At 41.9% G+C, this 23972-nt stretch overlaps 1 protein-coding gene across 1 annotated transcript; it reads left to right on the forward strand.

Moving 5' to 3' along the window:
- The first annotated feature begins 241 nt into the window (after positions 1–241).
- Positions 242–11853, forward strand: ttpal (tocopherol (alpha) transfer protein-like). Its single transcript, XM_079580875.1, has 6 exons — positions 242–288; positions 3689–3901; positions 5475–5718; positions 8206–8399; positions 8488–8598; positions 11564–11853. Exons 2-6 carry the CDS (start codon positions 3698–3700, stop codon positions 11840–11842), a joined length of 1032 nt encoding a protein of 343 aa, XP_079437001.1. The 5' UTR covers positions 242–288; positions 3689–3697; the 3' UTR covers positions 11843–11853.
- Positions 11854–23972: the final 12119 nt, after the last annotated feature.

The following is a 23972-nucleotide window of genomic DNA, read 5'->3' on the forward strand; positions in this document are numbered from 1 at the left end:
TAATGAACGTGACTAAACCTAGCTAAAACTACCGGACAAGTCTGTTGCATTTCGGGGCAATTTTAAAATATTTTTGTATCACATGCAGTACTTTCGATATATATATGAAGAGCTTTATGTCGCGTCACTTTAATAATATTTACCTTAAATACAATTTATCAAGTTGAAAAAGTAGCAGGATTCGTATGCTCGCGTTTGCCGTTGCGCCGCGTCACGTGTTCAACTAGAACCAATCACGAGGCTCCTCTACCCCAACACGGAAGTGATTAAAGGGTCTTCTCCTCACAGGTCAGTTTTGATTTATACGTCGTTGTTTTTAGCACAATTTCACTCTTAATTGGGCTTTTTAAGATGTTAGATAAACGAACGTGTTTTATATGCATTCTAGCCTGTAAAGATCTGTTTAATTTGCTTTAATGTTGATATCATTTTGCCTATTGAATCTTCCGCATCGGTTCTTGCCTCTTGTGAACTCTTATTACGTTGCTTTAAAAATAATTAGCCAATTTAAAGGCTGTGATTGGGATGAATAATTTGCACGCGGAAATGTGTCATTCAACCAAAAAACACACATGATGGATGGAGCTTTCCTGTGCCCAGAACACCTAAACTCCATGTAGCAGGCTGTCTTGTGCTGTCTACAATCAAATAAGTGCATTTAACAATTCCTGTAGTGTCAAGAAATCAGTATTAGAAGATGAGTCACAAAAGGGCAATGTGCTTTCTCTCCACCCAGGACTGTTCCAATGAGTGATGCACAGAAACAAACTTGTGAGTGCCTTCGATCTGGTCCAGAATGATTCATAACCCTTTGCATTATTTTACCAAGCTCAAACTTCACAGTGGAAATAGTTTGCTGTTTGGAATTTGCAGTGATTGTGATTCAATTATTAACCGCCTTAACCCTGTGCATTTTCGCCAGTTTGGCTTTACTGAAATCTGAAAGCTTCTCGATTGAAGCTTGCAGACTATGGGCCAGTGTAGCGCCTCATTTGAAAGCTAAGACCTATGAAACAAATTAAGCTTCTTCCTTGTTATGATTTGATGATGATATGAAATGATATGATGAAGCAACATCCATCCATCCATCCATCCATCCATTTTCTTCCGCTTTATCCGGGGCCGGGTCGCGGGGGCAGCAGTCTCAGCAGAGATGCCCAAACTTCCCGATCCACGCACACTTCCTCCAGCTGTTCTGGGGGGACCCCGAGGCGACACCAGGCCAGCTCGGAGACATAGTCCCACCACCGTGTCCTGGGTCTTCCACGAGGCCTTGTCCCACTAGGACATGCCTGGAACACCTCCCGCGGGAGGCGACCAGGAGGCATCCGAAACAGATGCCCGAGCCACCTCAGCTGGCTCCTTTCGACGTGGAGGAGCAGCGACTCTACTCCGAGCTCCTCCCGGGTAGCTGAGCTCCTCACCCGATCTCGGAGGGTGCGCCCAGCCACCCTGCGAAGGAAACTCATTTCGGCCGCTTGTATTCGCGATCTTGTCCTTTCGGTCATTACCCAAATCTCATGACCATAGGTGAGGGTGGGAACGTAGATCGATCGGTAAATCGAGAGCTTTGCCCCGACTCAGCTCCCTCTTCACCACGACAGACCGATACAGCGACCGCATCACTGCTGACGCTGCACCGATCCGTCTGTCGATCTCACGCTCCATCCGTCCCTCACTCGTGAACAAGACCCCGAGATACTTGAACTCCTCCACTTGAGGTAAGGACTCCCCACCGACCTGGAGAGGGGAAACCACCTTTTTCCGGTGGAGGACCATGGCCTCGGATTTGGAGGTGCTGATCCTCATCCCGGCCGCTACACACTCGGCTGCAAACCGCCCCAGTGCGTGCTGAAGGTCCTGGTTTGTTGAAGCCAACAGAACAACATCATCTGCAAACAGCAGAGATGAGACTCTGAGGCTCCCAAACCGGACACCCTCCGGCCCCTGGCTGCGCCGAGAAATTCTGTCCATAAAAGTAATGAACAGAACCGGTGACAAAGGGCAGCCCTGGCGGAGACCAACACGCACCGGGAACAGGTCTGACTTACTGCCGGCAATGCGAACCAAGCTCCTGCTGCGGTCATACAGGGAGCGGACAGCCCTTAGCAGAGGGCCCCGGACCCCATACTCTCGGAGCACCCCCCACAGGGCACCACGAGGGACGCGGTCGAACGCTTTCTCCAAGTCCACAAAACACATGTGGACTGGTTGGGCGAACTCCCACGAACCCTCGAGCACCCGACGGAGGGTATAGAGCTGGTCCAGTGTGCCACGACCAGGACGAAAACCGCATTGTTCCTCCTGAATCCGAGGTTCAAGCAACAATGTGACAAAAAAGCAATGAAAACGTGATTAAAAAAATGCAACAAAAATGACAAAAAAACATGGAAGAAGCTTAGATGAGTTTTGCAGGTCTTAGCTTTCAAATGAGGCCTTAAACTGGCCTGCAAGCCTCAGTCAAGAAACTTATTGATGTGGGAGAGAAAGGTTAAGGGGTTCTATTTTGTCACGATCAGTATCACGATACTCATGGGCTGATCTGATACGTATTGTTATCCAGGGAGTAACTATGTTTAACTTAAAACATTTAAAATGTCATGTGTCCAACACAAAATGTAACAAAGTCATGTGTAACTGTTACTGGAAAACAAAGAGTGATGAGTTTAAGTTTAATGGTTTTGTATAGCCCAAAACATTAAGGCAATAAAACAGAGCAATAAATATGACAATTAAAAGTTCAGGTGAATCCAGGCAAATATAATGTCCAATAGGAGGTAGCGACGAGCGGCGTGGGCGTCCCCCGTCCTTAGACTCTCCAGCACGGCAAGGAAAAACTCAAAAACCCGGCAGGAGAAAAGAGAAACCTTGGGGAGAACCACAGGAGGAGAGATCCACTCCCATGGACGGACAGGCTATAGAGACCCAGGGCCGAAGGATCCCTCAGCAGACGGGCCGAGATTGCAGACCGTCCAGTCCTCAGATTCCAGAATGCAGGTTCCTCCGTTCACCCAGGTTCCTCCGTTCGATCTAGACAGGCACTCCCGAGTGGAACAGGAGACACCATGTGAATAGTGATGAACAGACTACAGATAAATTAAATATTGTATCATGATAAGACAAAGTCTGCAGTAAGATGATAAAAAACTCAAGTATTGAAAGTATTGCGATACTTGATATTGGAACAAAAAGTATTGCGGTCCAAGTCTGATCTGATATTTTGCCCCAGCCCTAATACGTATTGTACTGCAACAAGAGTGTATCGTCCCAGCCCTAGCATTTTTTTTCTGATTTCATTGTCTCTGTAAAAAAAAAAAAAAAATACAATTAAAGACATTCAAATAAATATTCATAAGTGTTTTTGAAAAGGCCTACACTCAAACTGAAATTGACATTTAAATTGGAAATGTCAAACCACAAAGTCTGTTTTTATTTTCTTTATACTTATCTTCTGTACAGTACAGTGTTTTCCGTCTCTATAAATCCTTCAAACCCTGTAGCTTGGACTTCTATAAACTAAATCTAAGATGTATAATTCTTAGCCATCTTCTCTCAGGTAGTGAAGCTCATGGACACGCTGAAACCTCTGGGTCCTAAATCACAAAAGTAATCACTTAACACGATCCCTATAGGCATTTCCCTACATCATCGTGCTGCTCTCACTGTGTTATTGATCGTTTCCTCCCAGCCTCAGTCCATGGCCGATCAGCATGAGTCCATTGATCTGCGGTCTCCTCCGTTGGCCCCTGAGGCAGAGGGAGGATGGTTCCCGGGGCCCCCTCCGCCGCTGTACTCCTGCACACTCACCCCAGAGCTGGAGGCCAAGGCCCGGGACGAGCTCCAGGAGAAACCCGAGTGGCGACTCCGAGATGTGCAGGCGCTCAGAGATATGATCCTCAAGGTTTGTGCTGCCACCTCTTAACCCCCACCTGAACCGTGCACATTTTCTCCAGTTTGGCTTTACCCAAATCTTCTTGATAAAAGGGTGAAAATTGTGGCAAGAACGCAGATGGAAATAGAGCAAAAAAATTACAATAAAAGCAACAAAACAGCAACAAAAAAGCATCAATCACACCAATGACAAGCAACAAAAGCATGACTGAAAAAGGATGAAAAAGCCATAAAAAGATCGACAAAAAAGTGATAAAAATGTAATGAAAAGGTGACAAAAAAGTGACTAAAAAGCAATGAGAAAATAGACAAAAAAAACATGACAAATGCTACAAAAGAGCGACAGAAAAGGGAATGGAAAAAAAGCTTTGAAAAAGAAACACAACCTCTTCAAAACTGTCTGTATTAAATCATTTGGAAAATATTAAAGGAACAGGCCACCGTTTTTCCATACTGTGATATGTTCTCACCTGAGCTTAGTTGATACGTCCCTGTCTGGTCTTTGTGCCCGTGGAAGAGCTTTGTCGCTTCTAACTTCACCCCCGTTTGGAGCTATAGGAATATGCTGGGAGAGGCCAAATGCTAACAACATCTTTGGTGTTTTTGCGAGACTGAGCGCACGCACAAAGACAGGTACGCATCAACTCGTCTAAGCTCAGGTATGAACATATCTCAGTATGGAAAAACGGTGGCCTGTTCCTTTAAATCCCTAAAACCGGAGCAACCGCTTGTTACTGCAACATATCTAGCGTTGCTCTAATTGGTTGATGCCGTCTGTCAATCACGCCCACCGGCAAATCGTTGAGATCATGCTCGCTCCCAGACCATGTCTTTGAAATATCTATGAAAAAGCATGTAGTTTGGCGGGACGGGCAAACATGTTTCCACATCTATGCTGCATTAATCCTTATTTGACAAGCCTTATTTTGTTTTCAGGCCATGGCCGATATTCATTAAATTAATCAAGTTCTGTGTTAAAGCTACACTGCGTAAAATGTTACCCAAAGAATAAAATTGAAATACAAGCTTTTATTTTATGACCGATATTTTCAGCATTGAAAAATACCTCAAACAAACATGTGAACCGTGCACATTATCTCTAGTTTGGCTTTACCCAAGTCTTCTTGAAAAAAGGGTCAAAATTGTGACAAAAATGCAGATGAAAATATAACAAAGAAATGACAATAAAAGCAACAAAACAGCAACAAAAATGCATCAATCACACCAATAAAAAGCAACAGAAACATGACAGAGAAAGGATGAAAAAGCCATAAAAAGATTGTTATGTGATTTTGCTGTGAGCTGCTCAGCTCTCCTAAGACATGACTGGGAGTGGGTACGTCTCCAGTTCGTTTCCATGGAGATGTCGACTAAAGTCAGCAGAATTTGAGATTTAAACAGGTTAGGTTCCCATCCAAATCCATTCTTTGATTTCCTCACTGCAGAAATAGCATTTTCTGTTAAGCTGGTCATGGGAGCAAGTTATATACTGATGGCAACTGTATAGTCCAAATGTACAAATGCAGAATCGAGAATGGGGTCTAAATAACGACAGTCTTCTGGTCTGTTTCCGCTTCCCGTAGGAGCAGCCGAATCTCCGGACGCGGCTGGACGACGCCTTCCTCCTGCGCTTCCTTCGGGCTCGTAAGTTCGACTACGACCGCGCTCTGCAGCTGCTGCTCAAGTACCACGGCGGGAGGAGGGCCTGGCCCGAGCTCTTCCAGGACCTGAAGCCGTCGTCGGTGAAGCACGTGCTGGACCTGGGCTTCCTCACGGTGCTGCCCCGGCCCGATCCAAGCGGGAGATACATCCTCTGCCTCCGGCCAGGTTGCAACCTTTACCATTCACACATACACACGCTTTCCCCTTCTGGAGCAGTTTGTAAATGTAAGAGCAGCTAAAGCAGGCGGAGCTAATGTCAGAAGACACCTTTTACTCTCCACAAAAGTCTTCTTATCACAGCTTTTTTTTTTAAGCATCCATAAAACATGTCGTTCATGAGTGAAATAAATTCTTTTGTTCTTTTCAGTTTTTTTTTTATTTTAGTCGATTTATTTGACAGGGACAGTGCACATGAACATTTCTAGTTTTCAACTGTTGTCCCTGAGCGAGGTTTATAATGCCAACAATAGGGCTGCTCGATTATTGAAAAAATAATAATCACGATTATTTTTGTCATAATTGAAATCACGATTATTCAAACGATTATTTGTTGCCTTTAAAAAAAATCCATTAAAAAAGTGACAAAAATCCAGCAAAATAGTGACAAAAATCCATCAAAAAAATTACAAAAATCCAGCAGAAAAAAGACAAAAATCCAGCAAAAATAGTGACAAAAATCCATCAAAAAAGACAAAAATCCAGCAGAAAAAAGACAAAAATCCAGCAAAAAAGTGACAAAAATCCATCAAAAAAATTACAAAAATCCAGCAGAAAAAAGACAAAAATCCAGCAGAAAAAGACAAAAATCCAGCAGAAAAAAGACAACAATCCATCAAAAAAGTGACAAAAATCCAAAAATTAAAAATTAGAAAAAAAATGTGAAAAAAAAATTGAAAAAAAAGCATTTGAAGAAAAAAAAAAAAACAAATGAAAAAAAAAATTATAATCGATTTTTTTTGCGATTATGCTATTTTTGTAATCGTTTACTGTTGTAATCGAAATCGTAATCGAATTTCGATTAATTGCACAGCCCTAGCCAACAATTATAAAACCTATAGAAAATCCTTTAACTTGTTCAATGGTAATGTTATGTAGTGATTACTTGTAAATAGGGCTGAAACAACTAATCGATTAATCGACAACTAATCGATTACTTAAATAGTTGTCAACTATTTCAGTAATCGATTAATCGTTTTCTAGTAAACACAGACTAAAGTAGAGCAAAAAAGACATAATTATGTATTTTGGATGAAAATCTACTTTGTTTTTAAAGTTCTTAGGGTCTGCAGTGTTTTGTACATTGTAAATTTCATAAATATCTGTCTTTGTCTCATCCAATCAGAAGCAGAATTAGCACAAAGAGCCTCCTACAAACATTTACTTTAAGTTTACTCCATCAACATGTCCTCTGGCGGCGCCACTTTAGCTTTGTGTGATAAAAAAAAAAAAATACAATTTCCTTGCACCTTTCACAGTCAAGCGATTAATCAATTAATCGGAAAAATGATCGGTAGATTAATCGATTACCAAAATAATCGTTAGTTGCAGCCCTACTTGTAAACTTGTAGACACGCCCTGTTCACGTTTCGATGTGAACTCCGGTTGAGACGTCGTGATGTGCGGAAGGGTCTGTGAGAGCCAACCACCTCCCGACTTTCATGGTGTGATTCAGGGAGTGCGGCTTTAAAAAAAACATCTCTAAAATGTTGCTGGAATAGATTTTGTTGTATAAGGCACACAGGGCCAGATCTTGTGACATGGGAGAGGGCGTTATTTAATTAAAAGCAGCCCTCGCGCTGCTCTTCTGTGGCAGCCTTTACATTATGTTCCTCTTTACATCGCGCTGCCTTGTCGTCTTCCTTAGAATCGACGTCAAATTGAAAACAAAAGTGAAGTTGCCTTGAAAAGTCTGTTTGAGCGTCGGTTACGCACGGGCTTACTTTGATAGATCAACGCGCTCACGCCTAACACCAAAACAACAACAGTTTTCCATAAATAAACCACACACGACTCAAGTGCCACAACACCAGGTCTGATCTGCGTTTTAAGGAGACATTTCCATCGTGTGTCAGTCTTTACCTCCTGATGATGCTCCTTGTGTGGCCACAGCTCAGTCCAAAAGAAAGAAGCGCATTTCACAGGGCGCAGAGCAACAAGAATCCTGCAGCTGTAGCTCAAATGTTCCAATACGCTACAGTTTTCTTGCAACTACTGCATGACTCTGCAACTCCTCCGCAGCCGATATGACAGTTTCTGATCAATTAAATCCTGTACATTTCGTAGCTTTGCGCATTTGAACGGTGTCTAACGCGAGGCTGCTGCCTCTCTTTCCCCGCCCTCCCTCGTCTTCTCTACAGCCTGCGCTATGAACCACAAGATCTGGCCCATAGTCTTTTTGTTCTTTGTTTTATGAATGTTCATATTTTGTTTTATGACCTTGAAATGGTGCAGTGGATGAAAAAGTACACTGTCCCTTTAAAATAAATCAATAAAATACTGTATGTATAATTCATACAACAGTGCAGACTAGACAGGCTCAAGGACACAGCTGTAATTTACTGTAAAAGTGACGCATCACAACTTGCAAATCACATTAAATACAGTTTAGTTTTACCGCCTCGAAGAGTGATGACGGTTTTGATTCTTCTCCAGGGAAATGGAAGCCCAATGATTACCCGTTTGTGGACAACGTGCGGGCGCTGTACCTGACTCTGGAGAAGCTCATCCAGCCCGAGGAGACGCAGGTGAACGGGGTGGTGATTCTGGCCGATTACACCGGAGTCGGGATGTCCCAGGCCTCCAACCCGGGCCCCTTCCTCGCCAAGAAGGTGGTCAGCATCCTGCAGGTGAGCGACGATACAAGACTCTTATTTTATCATATGTGATTCTAGAGTTTCTGTCAGGAAAACCCAGATACATGTATTTACTTCACAGGACGGGTTTCCCATCAGAATCAAAGCTGTCAACATTATCAACGAGCCCAGGATTTTTAAAGGAATCTTCGCAATAATCAAACCTTTTCTGAAAGAGAAGATGGCGGAGAGGGTAAGTGCTGTGTTTGTTGAGTAATATTGTTTACATGCAATATAACTGTCTCCCTCTGAGGTGGAGAAGTCACTAAAATTAGGTGGTATTTACATAAGAAAATCCACAGACATTGAATCTGACTGTTGTATTAATGCCAAAGTCCATCTTAATTTGTTTAAAAGTAGAAGTAGGAAATTCAAATTCTGCCTTGCTTTTTAACCAGGCATTAGATAACGACAAAACTTTGAAATCTTCAAGCACCGAACTCGAAAGTTTGGTTTCTCTATTTCATAAATTGGGTGTAGATGTTGTTGCGACAGTGTGAGGGCAAAAAAAGCATTTTGAGGAAACGGTCTTTTAAATTTAAAAGTTCCCATATAAACCTTTGGGGAAACAATATCTACAATGACCATCGAGCGAGTTCTAGACAATTTTTCATAGTTTATGTCCAACTTTCTAAATATTTACAGTTTTTCTGCCAATGACCTGTTCAGCCACCTTTAAAAACAGCCTCACTTACACGTTCCAATCGATCTCTGCGAGAAATGTTGGTCATCATAGCCTGTAGGTATTTTTAGGGGGCAAGCTTCCCTGGGCTGATGTCTCTTGATGAAGTCTATATACCAGGAGTAGGCAAGTTTGCTTAGTGGAGGGCCAATTTTCTTCATTGTCTAAAGACCAAGGGCCGTGCTGTCCAATTGTAGGCTGCAATTAGGGTTGCTCGATTATTGAAAAAATAATAATCACGATTATTTTTGTCATAATTGAAATCACGATTATTCAAACGATTATTTGTTGTGACAAAAATCCATCAAAAAAGTGACAAAAATCCAGCAAAAAAGTGACAAAAATCCAGCAAAAAAGTGACAAAAATCCAGCAAAAAAGTGACAAAAATCCAGCAAAAAAGTGACAAATATCCAGCAAAAAAGTGACAAAAATCCAGCAAAAAAGTGACAAAAATCCAGCAAAAAAGTGACAAAAATCCAGCAAAAAAAGACAAAAATCCATCAAAAAAGTGACAAAAATCCATCAAAAAAGTGACAAAAATCCATCAAAAAAAAGACAAAAATCCATCAAAAAAGTGTCAAAAATCCAAAAATTACAAATTAGAAAAAAAAAATTAAAAAAAAAAAATTAATTTTTTTTTAAAAAAAAAATTAAAAAAAATAAATTAAAATCGATTTTTTTGCAATTACGCTAATTTTGTAATCGTTTACTGTTGTAATCGAAATCGTAATCGAATTTCGATTAATTGCACAGCCCTAGCTGCAATAAAGCATCACTTTCTACAAACGCCTGTGTTGTACATCTATGTGGCCTAAATGGGAAAAAGACAGTATTGACAATTGACAGTATTGTTCACATTTCTAGAATTCTTTTGAAGGGACTATACAGAGTTTAAGAATGTTAGAATTAAGTATTCTCCTCCCCCTACATGTTCCAGTAGAATGAGCCCAAACCACAACTGTCTCTAAAATCCTGCACCGTCTCTCAAAAAGTTGTTAATACGGGTCTGAAGATCCGTTATGCACAAGCTTAACATAGAACCTGCAGTTACACGTAAGACCTCAGGTGGCAGTAGTGAGCATAAAATGACCACCTTGCATCTAGTCCGTTTTAAAAGGCATTTGATTTGAAGATATTGCAATTAAGTTCATTACAGTTCGGTTATGGCGGTCATCTTGTTTCCTTTATGTAAAAACTTGCATACCTTTTTTATTTTTTAACTTATGAGGCCAAGATTTTATCTGAGATGATGAAATGTCAAACTCCACTTACAGGTTTGTTTGTTTTGTTAATTTTATGTGGCAAACAGTATATGGTTAAATTATGTGACTTTTTGGTTAAAACACGAGTGGCATATTCATTGATTAAATATGTTTCCTACATCTTATATTATGAACACATGGTTGCCAACCCCTAAACATCCCAAAACTACAAAAGTGAAAATCTTGTATTTTAAGACTATTTGCCCAAAATGTATTAAAAAAAAATGCAGTGTTTCCCCTTAAAGCAGTACAAAGTAACGTGTTTACCCTAATAAATCCTTTCCGTAGTCCCTGTGGGGGTAATACAAGTGTTTATGGGATGATTGGAGGGTCTTTCATCGCCCCCTGGTGTCTCTGGACAGAAAACCATGTTTGCAACTTGACGGCCACCGGTCCGGAGAAAGCAATACACACTAATGAAATCACGAAAAAGAAGCTAACAGGCTAACGGGCAAAGCTAACTGCGGGCTAACGTCACTTTAAACAGTATTTACAGCAAAGTTTGAGTGAAAAAAAATATTCCCATTGTGTAACTGGATGCACAGTAACCCTCTCTCCCTTCGCCTTTCCTGTCAGCGTAGTATTAACTCTCCAAGACAATTAATAAGTAAAAAAATCTTAACTTGCTACAACACGTGCAGTTGGGCTTATGGCCTCTAGGGGGAAGAGTTACTTAGTGCTGCTTTAAGATTCAAGATTCAAGATTTTTTATTTGTCAAACCATGTGAAAGGTTTGAAATTATATTTCTCTCATCCTCGATTGTGGAGCAGGCGGAGGGGGAAGCAGGGGGTGGTAGGGAGGGCAGGGAGTTCAGCTTCCCGATGGCCTGGTGTATGAATCTGTTCTTCAGTCGACTGGAACTGACCCGTAGATTCCGCAGTCTCCTCCCTGAAGGCACTACCTTGAAGAGAATGTGTGATGGGTGCGAAGGGTCCCTGGTGATTTTGACGGCTTTGCGGGTGAGACGGGTGGAGTACATGTCCTTAAAGGGACTATACAGAGTTTAAAAATGTTAAAATTATGTATTTTCCTCCCCCTACATGTTCCAGCCGTGTCCTAATGTGTAGAATGAGCTCAGACCTTAATAGAGGGGATCTTCAACTACTAAAGTAACATTCCCACTGCTGCGTTTATCCAACCCCATCACAGAATGAGCAGTTTAGCAGATTTAAATCATCTAAAATGTAACTCTTCTGTATTTCCCGTGTCCAGTACGTGTTGCACGGCTCGGACCCGCGCTCGCTGCACCGGCACGTCCCCCGCTCCGTGCTGCCGCCGGAGTACGGAGGCACGGCGGCGGACCTGGACACCGGCGCCTGGTCCAGACTCCTGCTGGACTCTGAGGAGGAGTTTATCGTGGAGTTCTGCCAGCCCCATCCGCTAGAGGGCGCCGGGCTGCCAGACTCCATGCTGTTCGAAGGGGACGGCGCCGCGGGGCAAGAGGAGGACACGTTCAGGGCGCTGCGGTCCCAGCTTTACTACTGCTACTGACCCGCTGAAACAGGGGGGATCTCCGCCGCGGTAACGTGACTCGCGTCCAGAATCGAGACCTTGGTTTGAGGAGTTTCGAAGTTAAGAAGGGGTTAGTCTCGAGCCACAGGGGTTAGAGCTAGAAGTGAAGTTAAAGGTGCATTTTGAGCATTTGTGGTGCACTATTGTAGGGGGGAAATGATCACACAAGTGGCATTAAGTCATTTTTACAGCTTAAAGCAGGGTTTCCCAAACTTTTCAGGCCACGTCTCCCAAAATGACCCACAAACTGAACAATGTGGATCATTCAGGCAGAAAGAAAAGCATTTTAAATCTGGATTAGTGACACATGTTTACATACTCAACCTCAATTCAAGAATTGTTGAATATTTTTACTTTCTACTATATCTTGAAATCATCTGTGCGACCAACACGCACTTCAGAAACCACTGACTTAAAGAACATTTAATAATAATTATGTTAATCCCTCTCATATCTGTACTGGACTCGCTTTTGTCTTCCACCATAAAAGTCCCAACGTTCCAACTCGGGCAGTTTGTGTTTCTTCCACAAACCCAATTTATCCAACTTAGACAAAGCTGGTTTCCACAGAGTGCTTTACATTGTATTTGAGTTGTTTTGAACTAATATAACCCAGGATAAATATGCTAGTGCCAATGGAACAAGAAGAAATCCCACTTGAAATCAGACACATTAACTTTCACTCTAAAAAATATGTCTTTTTCACTTGAAATGATATAAAATAATCTGAATTGAGAAAAAACATACTTGTTCCATTGGCGATAAGAGGTTTTATCTGATCTAAAACCAGACCAAACCTACTCAAACTTTAGATTTAATCTCTTAATTCAAGTAAATGTATGTAGTTTCCTCCTTAAGATGGTTATTCTTTTCCCAGTGAATAAAATCACCCAGTTCTGGAGCAGCCAAGTATTTGCTTTTACTCGATTATAGACCAGACATTTGAAAAATCGGCCAAAAATATCGGCTGAGCATATCGGCATCGGCCAATTAACATCCCAAAATATCGGCATCGGCCTTAGAAAAACCCACATCAGTCGGCCTCTAGTTCTGAGTGAAATTTTACACAATCTTTTGCTCTAAAGTTTCCCATTTTGTCCAAATTAGTTTAGAATATCAACGTTTCCCCTCAATCCCCTGTTTGATTGAATATCTATAAATCCTACAATGTGAAATATGCCGAGATATTTTGCATTTGTGGCATTAAAAAGATGGTATTTAGGAATTAAAAAGCATTTATTGTGACCTGTGGAAACCCTGATCTCACTCCACTTTGTCATTTCCCGTCCATTAAGTAAAGAAATCTAGAAACTACTCAAACCAAGATTCTGAATCCGAGGTCGTTTTGGAGAAAGCCCTTTTTTATTGTGGGTCAATGTAGTTTCATTTAAAACATACGTTCCTTTTAGAGGGCGAGATGCCAATATATAGTGTACGATATGATTTATTTTAATAGCAAAGTCAGAATAGCAGTTTATACTCATGGCAGCTGCAGGTTCAGAGTGCGTTTGACAAGTTTCAGCGCCACGAGAAACCTGTCAAATGTGCTTTAAATGTCCTGATGCATGTGGAGACTCTATGGGGGAGGTCTGATTATGCTTTTCTACACGGTCAAAGCTGAATATCTGGGTAAAATGACTTGAAGTTAGAATATTGATGCTCATTTTAGTGTTTTTTACTTAGTTTTTAATCATTTTAGACCTCAGTTATGTAGCTTCAAATGTCTCTGTCTAGTTTAGTTTGTAATGTCCTTTATATCAAGCAAAAACATCGACCAGCAAAGTAGCAAAACTGCACTTAAATGTTAAAGCCACACTGCGGAACATTTCAAACAGTGAGTTAGTGAAAATGTCCACACGATTCCCTAAAGTGGAGAGGTGTCTGAATGTTCGGAGAGAAAAAAGTCGTGCACTCCAAAAAAATCCCACCAAAGTAATGGACGGCGACTCATCTATGAATTAAACTCAACACAAATGCGATTTCAGAGATGAAAAATTAACCACCAAACAGATACAAATCAACAACACAACGACAAAACAACACCAGGTGCTGCTACATATTCACAAACACACATAATATGTTTCAGAAACTATATATTTAAAGGAACAGGCCGCCGTTCTTCCACATTGTGATATGTTCTAGCTAATGTTTTTAGCACTGATGTCAATCTGGCTCTTGCCAAGATAACACAGTGTAAGCCCAGGTTTAATCATGTAGCTTCTTTTTCATGAATAAACCACTGAAATATAAAGAAGATAAAGAGTCGCTGACCTTTAGCTTGAGCTGTTAAATGATCCATAGCTTCCCCTGTCAGGCAAAAATGGTAATAATCCAGGCCGTTTTCTTTCAAATCCATGAACTTATAGTAGATGTAGTCAGATGTGGTCAGCCCAAAGCTTCTCTATAAAACAAGTGCATTGAGAAACATTGACTTTGAAAGGAAACATATATTTATTTGCCAAAAAGTACGATTTCACACCAGTATTTAGCCACAGCCATTACTAGATGTCGCTTTATATGTTATTTTAGCTGCAAAATTATAACAAATTCCTTTGAAAAAAGCCTCCCGAAAGATTTTTGTATTGATCAGGGGGCCGTGATGTCCCAGACTTTGGGAACGGCTGCTATATAGTAATGAGGAGTTTGGAGTCAGGGTGGACATTTCAGTCTCTTAGTGTTGCTCTTGTGAAGCGACGTTAACAAGAATCTTCTGCAGTGTGACTTGAATAAATAACTCGGAGAAACACATTAAAATAAGTGAATCATTCTAAACTAATCAAATTAAACTTAATATCCGTAATTCAAGTCATTTAAACTCATGTATTTATAACTCTAGCCATATTTTTAGCCATATTTCTAACCCCGTCTTGCTTAGTGCATCATTTAATTGTCGTATAACGGACACTCCATTGCCTTAAATGCATTTTCCGTTGCCATATCACACATGACGTTTGTACCAAAGCGTTAAGAGTCCGTAGAAACGTTTTTTATTCCATCATTTTTAAAGATTTGTGCCGTTCCCTCATGTACTAACCATTCAGTAGCTTTGTTTAACCCTGTTACCAGCAGAGGGCGCTGACATGTTACAATACAGAACGCGCCGCTTTCTGTTTTGTCAAAGCTTTTGTTATGATCATTACTGTCATGATTCATGCCTTATTATTTCACTCGACCCAGTTGCCTGTGAATGATTTAGTCTTAATTAATTTCCGAGGTCATAACGGGGGGGGAACCAACTCAAGGTGTTACTAACATCGATACTGTGCTCTGTTTTTGCCAAATTGTAAAATACCAGGCCATGTACAAATGTGCAATAATAGTATGTTTTAATGTTTTCTTGTTTTGCTTTCAGACTTAAAGGGCTGGGTACGGGAGTCGGATACAGACTCGTAAAGCTTCAGAACTTTGGGGATTGCAAGTTTTAACGCCTGGCTAAGAACATACTCAACCTTTTTTCTTCTCTATTGGGTTAGATTTGCTTTTAGAAACGTTGAAAACATCTCCCACGCAATGTCAAACTATCGACTAATGCAAAAAGTATTAATAGTAAACCTAGAAATGGTTGAATATACAGTAAGGTCTAAATAGCTCGACCCAGCCCGTTTTGAACTTGTTTTTCTTATGTATTTTTTACCTTTTTATTTGAAGCATGTACCAATAAGCTACACTGTGTTCTCTGATAAAGATTGGAGTAAAGTGCCGCCGGCTCCTGTCCTCCTGTACCTGCTCTTTCCTCTTATGTAAGCATTTGACACGCTCATAAAAGTTTAATCTACTCAACAAGCTTTACGGGATCGTGTGACCTTCGAAAGGGGTTTGTGCAGCCGGCCATAGCGCCCGGGATGCGATACCTGTGTACAGTAGAATGAAGGATGAAGAGGAGCAGGGAATTTGATACGGACGAGCATTAAATCTTAATCTGTTTGAAAGTGACGGCATTTCTTTTCCTCAAAGAAATGTGTAAAAAAAAAACAAATATGATGCAAAGTCACTCAGAAGTTGCTCTTTGTGTTCAGTCCTCTGCCAAAGTTCTTCTGATTCCTGTTGAAAAGGATGGAGCTAAGGATGGAGTTAATCTGTTTTGTTCTCCAGTGAACGTCCATTAGCCAGAACAATAGAAGGCATGTGTGGCTTAGCTGCGAGTCTTGCCCGGATACCTCCTTGTTTGTCCCTTTTTTTTTTGTCCTGTAGCTCCTCTTGTGACGCCTCCGCTGTGCTGTAAGTGTGGGGGTCTCAAAGGTCTTTAGCTCAAATGCTGCTGTTTGTTTACTTTTCACATGTGTCGTTTTCTCCCAGTTAATGGCTTTAAAGAACATTAGATTAAATCAGAATCCGAATCAGAATAGGTTTTATTGCCATGGTTTGAGAACAGGTTCACAAACTAGGAATTTTTCTCAGAGCAAACATGCAACATAAAACATACAACACAGAATTAAGATGAAATTAAGCTAAAAACCTTTCAACTATAAGGCTATGGGGGGCATGCATTAAGAATATTAAATAAATAGGACAAATAAGATGAAAATGAAAAGTGGCATACACTGCAAAAAGTGGATTCTAAGCAAGTTAAAAAATGTCTTACTTTAAGGAATAAGTTCTTATTTTTTCCCTAAAAAGTAATAATGTTTTGCCGAGCAAAGTTTTCTTGAGAAAAAAAATCTTGTTTTAGGAAATAAAATCTAGCCATTTCTTGTTCAGATAAATTTGCTAAAAAACATGCTAATTTTTCTTGTAACAAGAAAGAAAAACTTTTTGAATCTTTTCCAGCTTTAGACAAAGAATATTTTTTCTTATTTTGTTAGAGCCTCAACTTCACAGCTCGAAGGTACTGGGTTCGATTCCCACCAGGACGGGGCCTTTCTGTGTGGAGCATGTTCTCCCATGTCTGTGTACGTTTCTACTTCAACTAAAACATGTACAATAGGTGAATCCTCCAGCCAGGTGATTCTGACCATCAGCCTGGCTCCACATCATGGAGATGGAGGCGTGGGCAATATTTTCCTTAAATATTAGTATTTATACTAATATTTTAATATATTATAATATAATAATAATAATATTATAATATTTTGCTCAAAAATGTGTGTCATTTAGAACATTTTACTTAAATCAAGCAACATTTAAGTAAAATATCCCACAATTTTTCACTAAATAAGAATGTTTTCCTTAAATTATTCCATTTTCTGAGGACATTTTGCTTAATTCTAGTTATTTATTTGCTTAAATTTAGTGTTTCTTGTTTTATGATCAGAAAAATATTCTGGAAATAAGAAAAAAAGAAAAAATGCTGACCCCATTGGCAGAATTTTTTCCTTAAAACAAGACAAACTTTTTTTTCCCTTGTTTTTAGGAGGGTACTTATACGAGCGATCGCTGTTATTGTTTACTTCCGCAATTTTCACCGGATGTTTGGTAGGCAGCTGATGCATACAGGCCTCTAACTCGGTTTTATAAAATGATAGATCTGTGACAGCGCAAGAGAAGCAATGCCCTGTTTATGGACATTGTTTTTGCAGATTATAGGATTTTCATAAAATGTTTATCAAATATGAAAATGTAAAATGCCTACCACGGCCAACGGATGTGACGACATCGCGATCGCTCGTATTGCAGTGCAGGTAAGATGACAAATATTTAACATTGAACAACAGCGGGATTGTATTTACAGATGTGTCGGCGTATAAAGTGATGAAGTGATAGTGATAGGGTGATTGCAGCGGATCTAAGTGTGAACCCACCACACAGTGCAAGTGCAGATTACATCTATGAGTCTGTAACTTAGCTATAGAGACTTGTGTTTTATTCATGGCTCTGATGGCGGAGGGGAAAAAACTGTTCAAATGGTGGGATTTATGTGTCTGGATAAACCGTAGCCTCCTGCCTGAGGGGAGAGGGGTGAAAAGTCCATGTCCAGGGTGAGAAGGGTCAGCTGTGATTCGACCCACAGGCCTCCGGGTCCTGGAGGTGAACAGGTCCTGGAGAGATGGAAGCTCGCAGCCAATCATCCTCCACAATGCGCTGCAGTCGATGTTCGTCCTGGTCTGTAGCACCGGGGAACCACACGGTGATGAAGGAGGTGAGGATGGACTCGATGATGGCCGTGCAGAACTGGGTCATGTTGGTAAAAATGCCAGTGACTCACAACCATAGCCTGTAAAATGTAGCCTGGCATCCAGACTAATCTCCGATGTTTATTAATTAATAAACAGGAGACTAGTCTGGCGACCCTGTCGTAGAAAAGCTACTGCTGGAGGCGGGACTAATGTGGGACAACCGAAGCGCATAGCAGCCAATGAGAACATAGCGGATGTGACGACAGAAACAGTCACAAGAAAGTTGTAGTCATTCGGACATTAATAATGGCGCTCCCTGCCACACAGAGTTCAGTAAATGACTTCTGTCACCACACACTACACGACTTTTATGCCCGATTTCGCTCTTCTCAGTCGTGCCGAGTCTTCTCGAGTCACGTCTAGTCGAAGGCAGTCACACAGAGTCGGGTCGTGTAGTTTGGGGGGGTCACGACTGGACTGTTCAAATCGTGTAGTTTGGGCGGTAGAAAGACGTGACTAGACTTCAGTCGTAGGTAATCAAACATGTTTGATTTTTAAGCCCGATTTTGGACGCACAGGAGAAACGTGGGTGATTTTACCCCAAATGTGAAAGACAGAGAGATATAAAAACAGAAAAACACCGCCGCGCCTCCTTTTTTCACTTCTCTGTTAAACCAGCGGCACAAACAACTCATTTCTTGGCCACAGCCCCAAACACGAAACAGCACAACTTTATATCACCAAAAGTTCACGACAGCCACCCTTTCCAGCTACATTTCAACCACGAACAGAGTTTAGCGGCTCTTACTGTGTTTGGAGACGAACTGTTTAGCTTTACCTCCCCGCTTTCTCCTCCGTCTCCTCCGTTATCTCCTCCATCCTGAGATTGACGCCCGTCTCCTTTTCTTATTAAATCCACTGAAATACGTCCCGCTTCTTCCTCTCGTCAACTTGTATCTCTATTTGACAGAACTATAGCCAAGTTGAAGGCTTCGTAGTAGCGTTAGCCTAGCGCTGCAGTGTTGTGACATTGTTGACACCGTTGACCAATCGGTACCCGCACACGTTATCCCACGCTCACAAACACAGACCTATCTTTGCGGATTTGGGGTCAGTTTTCGAAGCCGTAGAGAGGACAGACGCACTGTGTTATAAAACATCAGCTGTTTGTCAGAATCGTGTAGTGTGTTCGCTCTTACGATTCTCAGTCGCTAAGTGTGAACCCCAGACGTTCGAAAATCGCACTGAATCCAGTCGTGTAGTGTGGACCCCCATTCTATATAAAATCTTTTACGACTGGAAAAGTCGTGTAGTGTGTGCTGACCTTAATGTCAGAAAAACTTAAGAATACAAGCATATCGGAGCATAACGTGAAGTCGTGCTTGTGTTGAAAAACTACAAAACAAACGCGCAACAACGTGACGCCCGTTCAGGGAGCTGCTCTGATTGGTCGGTAGGCTCCATATCGCTGCGTCACTTCCTTTGCAAGCGCGCAATGGAGCGTTGCCAGACCCTCTTCTGTAAAGAAGCGGGGTCTGGTTGGCGAGACTATAGGTGTGTTTGAGATGCCGTTGCGGCTCGCCTGGATGATCGGCGAGAGTAGCCGGCGCAACGGGGGCGGAGAAAAAAAGTCTGAAGCCAATCCGACCCTCCACATGCAGAGAACAACGAGACTGGCCTCAGATCACGCAGCGTCTCGTTCAGATATCGCGTTCATTTAAAGTTTATCCTAAATAAAAGTCATTCACCTCCTGCTCTGTTTCCTTTACTCCAGAGACATCATTCTTCATCAGAGGAAACTTTCCCATTCGTTTGTTTGTTCAAGTTTGTGAGATAAAACACGTCCTTTTAAATCATTAGTTTGTTCTGAAAAGAATCAAACATGAGCTCTATTTTAGGGGCGATGCATAACTTTAATAGTTTCAGTCATAGTTTATTTGTTCAGATCTAAAGAGGAGAAAGGAGGGGGCGAGGAGCACGTTTCTGATCACACAGACTCGTATCCAATCACCTGAGCGTGAGCCACGGACAGGTGGGAGTTTTCCCATCATGCACGCGGCCGTGGAGCCGCTGCAGTTGCCTCTGGAGAGATGCAGCGGCTGATCAAGTCGGCTGCTCTCGTTGGGGTCTCACGATCTTTCCGTGCCCCACGTGCCCGTGACATCAGAGCCCGTCTGGAGCAAGTCGGACAGAAATCTAACCGGCATGCACCGTGCGTCTGCAGTCGGCTGTCAAAACTGCGTCCGTCTGGCTCATCTCAAACACACCTAGTGTAAAATGGCCTGAGGGCGTGCGGCTTCACAATGGGATTGTTGATGCAACGATGATGTCATTGCTCCACTTCCGGGTCCAATGGAACTTTAGCCCTTTGCACGATAATGGATGATGGGTAATGCTTATTTTAACCTGCCATAGAGCAGACTACAATAAAGAAGAGATAAGATAAGTCTTTATTGATCTCACAATGGAGAAATTAAATTGCTACATTCAGCTCTCAGGAAACACTGTGCAGGATAGACAGGAAATGAGTAAACGGGTTGCAAATACAGGTCCTGATCTACAATGACTATCATAAACTTCAAGAGGGTAAAAAGTATATACAGTATGGATATGAGAATGAAAATGCATCAAAGTGACAACAAAAAAAAGGCAAACGAGCGACAAACGTGCCGGAAAAGTAACAATAACAAAATAAAACACAACAAAAGAGTGATGAAAAGCAACATAAAAGCCACGAAAAAGGCAAAAAAAAGAGATAAAAACTGATGAAAACATGAAAAAAACAATCAGTTTTACTCCTGTAGCATCTGTCCTTTTACTCCTGTCCTTTTACTCCTGTAGCATCTGTCCTTTTACTCCTGTCCTTTTACTCCTGTAGCATCTGTCCTTTTACTCCTGTGGCATCTGTCCTTTTACTCCTGTAGCATCTGTCCTTTTACTCCTGTCCTTTTACTCCTGTAGCATCTGTCCTTTTACTCCTGTCCTTTTACTCCTGTAGCATCTGTCCTTTTACTCCTGTGGCATCTGTCCTTTTACTCCTGTAGCATCTGTCCTTTTACTCCTGTGGCATCTGTCCTTTTACTCTTGTAGCATCTGTCCTTTTACTCCTGTAGCATCTGTCCTTTTACTCCGGTAGCATCTGTCCTTTTACTCCTGTGGCATCTGTCCTTTTACTCCTTTAGCATCTGTCCTTTTACTCCTGTAGCATCTGTCCTTTTACACCTGTAGCATCTGTCCTTTTACTCCTGTAGCATCTGTCCTTTTACTCCTGTAGCATCTGTCCTATTACTCCTTTAGCATCTGTCCTTTTACTCCTGTAGCATCTGTCCTTTTACTCCTGTCCTTTTACTCCTGTAGCATCTGTCCTTTTACTCCGGTAGCATCTGTCCTTTTACTCCTGTAGCCTCTGTCCTATTACTCCTGTAGCCTCTGTCCTATTACTCCTTTAGCATCTGTCCTTTTACTCCTGTAGCATCTGTCCTATTACTCCTGTAGCCTCTGTCCTATTACTCCTGTAGCCTCTGTCCTATTACTCCTTTAGCATCTGTCCTTTTACTCCTGTAGCCTCTGTCCTATTACTCCTTTAGCATCTGTCCTTTTACTCCTGCAGCATCTGTCCTATTACTCCTGTAGCATTTGCCCTTTTACTCCTGTAGCATCTGTCCTTTTACTCCTGTAGCATCTGTCCTTTTACTCCTGTAGCATCAGTCCTTTTACTCCGGTAGCATCTGTTCTATTACTCCTGTAGCATCTGTCCTTTTACTCCTGTAGCATCTGTTCTATTACTCCTGTAGCATCTGTCCTTTTACTCCTGTAGCATCTGTCCTTTTACTCCTGTAGCATCTGTCCTTTTACTCCTGTAGCATCTGTCCTTTTACTCCTGTAGCATCTGTCCTTTTACTCCTGTAGCATCTGTCCTTTTACTCCGGTAGCATCTGTCCTTTTACTCCTGTAGCATCTGTCCTTTTATTCCTGTGGCGTCTGTCCTTTTACTCCTGTAGCATCTGTCCTTTTACTCCTGTAGCATCTGTCCTTTTACTCCTGTAGCCTCTGTCCTTTTACTCCTGTAGCATCTGTCCTTTTACTCCTGTAGCCTCTGTCCTTTTACTCCTGTAGCATCTGTCCTTTTACTCCTGTAGCATCTGTCCTTTTACTCCTGTAGCATCTGTCCTTTTACTCCTGTAGCCTCTGTCCTTTTACTCCTGTAGCATCTGTCCTTTTACTCCTGTAGCATCTGTCCTTTTACTCCTGTAGCATCTGTCCTTTTACTCCTGTAGCATCTGTCCTTTTACTCCTGTAGCATCTGTCCTTTTACTCCTGTAGCATCTGTCCTTTTACTCCTGTAGCCTCTGTCCTTTTACTCCTGTAGCATCTGTCCTTTTACTCCTGTAGCATCTGTCCTTTTACTCCTGTAGCATCTGTCCTTTTACTCCTGTAGCCTCTGTCCTTTTACTCCTGTAGCATCTGTCCTTTTACTCCTGTAGCATCTGTCCTTTTACTCCTGTAGCATCTGTCCTATTACACATGTAGCATCTGTCCTTTTACTCCTGTAGCATCTGTCCTATTACACATGTAGCATCTGTCCTTTTACTCCTGTCATTTTACTCCTGTCCTTTTACTCCTGTAGCATCTATCCTTTTACTCCTGTCCTTTTACTCCTGTAGCATCTGTCCTTTTACTCCTGTAGCATCTGTCCTTTTACTCCTGTAGCATCTGTCCTTTTACTCCGGTAGCATCTGTCCTTTTACTCCTGTAGCATCTGTCCTTTTACTCCTGTAGCATCTGTCCTTTTACCCCTGTAGCATCTGTCCTATTACTCCTTTAGCATCTGTCCTTTTACTCCTGTAGCATCTGTCCTTTTACTCCTGTAGCATCTGTCCTTTTACTCCTGTAGCATCTGTCCTTTTACTCCTTTAGCATCTGTCCTTTTACTCCTGTAGCATCTGTCCTTTTACTCCTGTAGCATCTGTCCTTTTACTCCTGTAGCATCTGTCCTTTTACCCTGTAGCATCTGTCCTTTTACTCTTGTAGCATCTGTCCTTTTACTCCTGTAGCATCTGTCCTTTTACTCCTGTAGCATCTGTCCTTTTACTCCTGTAGCATCTGTCCTTTTACTCCTGTAGCATCTGTCCTTTTACTCTTGTAGCATCTGTCCTTTTACTCCCGTAGCATCTGTCCTTTTACTCCTGTAGCATCTGTCCTTTTACTCCTTTAGCATCTGTCCTTTTACTCTTGTAGCATCTGTCCTTTTACTCCTTTAGCATCTGTCCTTTTACTCTTGTAGCATCTGTCCTTTTACTCGAGTGATGAAACCTCGTCCTTTGTCCGCTGGTTGTTGCTGCGATCACCCGATAACCACCGATCCGAGGCTCGTAAATCTATTGTCAACAACTCCGAGCCGTTCCGGATAGAAACGATGATCCGCGTAGATTCGGTAAATAACTTCAGTGGCTTATTTGGGGATTAGCAGATTTGCGATGCGGCCGGCGGTTTGGGCCATCTGCTCCCTCCGTCACGCTCGTCCGTTTGTTTGTCACCAAGTTTCAGATGTATTTAGGTCCAAACACGGCCCACTCGCTCGCAACAATGGACGAGAACAAACATGATGGTGAAGTCGCCCACGGACGCACAGCAGCATCGGCCTGGGAATACTCGCCTGGTGTGGTACGTGTGGTGCGTGAGGCGGCAGAACGGCGTGGTGTATTTGCAAGCATGTGTCTCATTACTGTGTTCTCTGAAGGGGACATGAAATCAACTTTTTTTTATGTTCCCTCGTCATAAGCAATAAGTAATGATTCGCTTCATTCATGCAGTTTTGAGCAATTCCATTCACTGTGGTTGTTTCTTCTTCTGCTCATGAAGCGCTCCGATCGATGTTTCCCCACATTTTGTATTACATCATTATTGTTGGCGCACAAAAGCGTTTTTTCAAAGCGAGACACTGCAGGTAAAGAAGGAATAAATATATTTATACCAGGGTTTGGGTGAATACTCGATTCTGATTGGGTGGAAGGTGTCTGTTAAAAAGTGGGTGAATACTCGATTCTTGGGAAAAA

The sequence above is a fragment of the Gobius niger genome (genome assembly GCF_951799975.1).
Source record: "Gobius niger genome assembly, chromosome: 22".
Taxonomy (NCBI): Eukaryota; Metazoa; Chordata; class Actinopteri; order Gobiiformes; family Gobiidae; genus Gobius; species Gobius niger.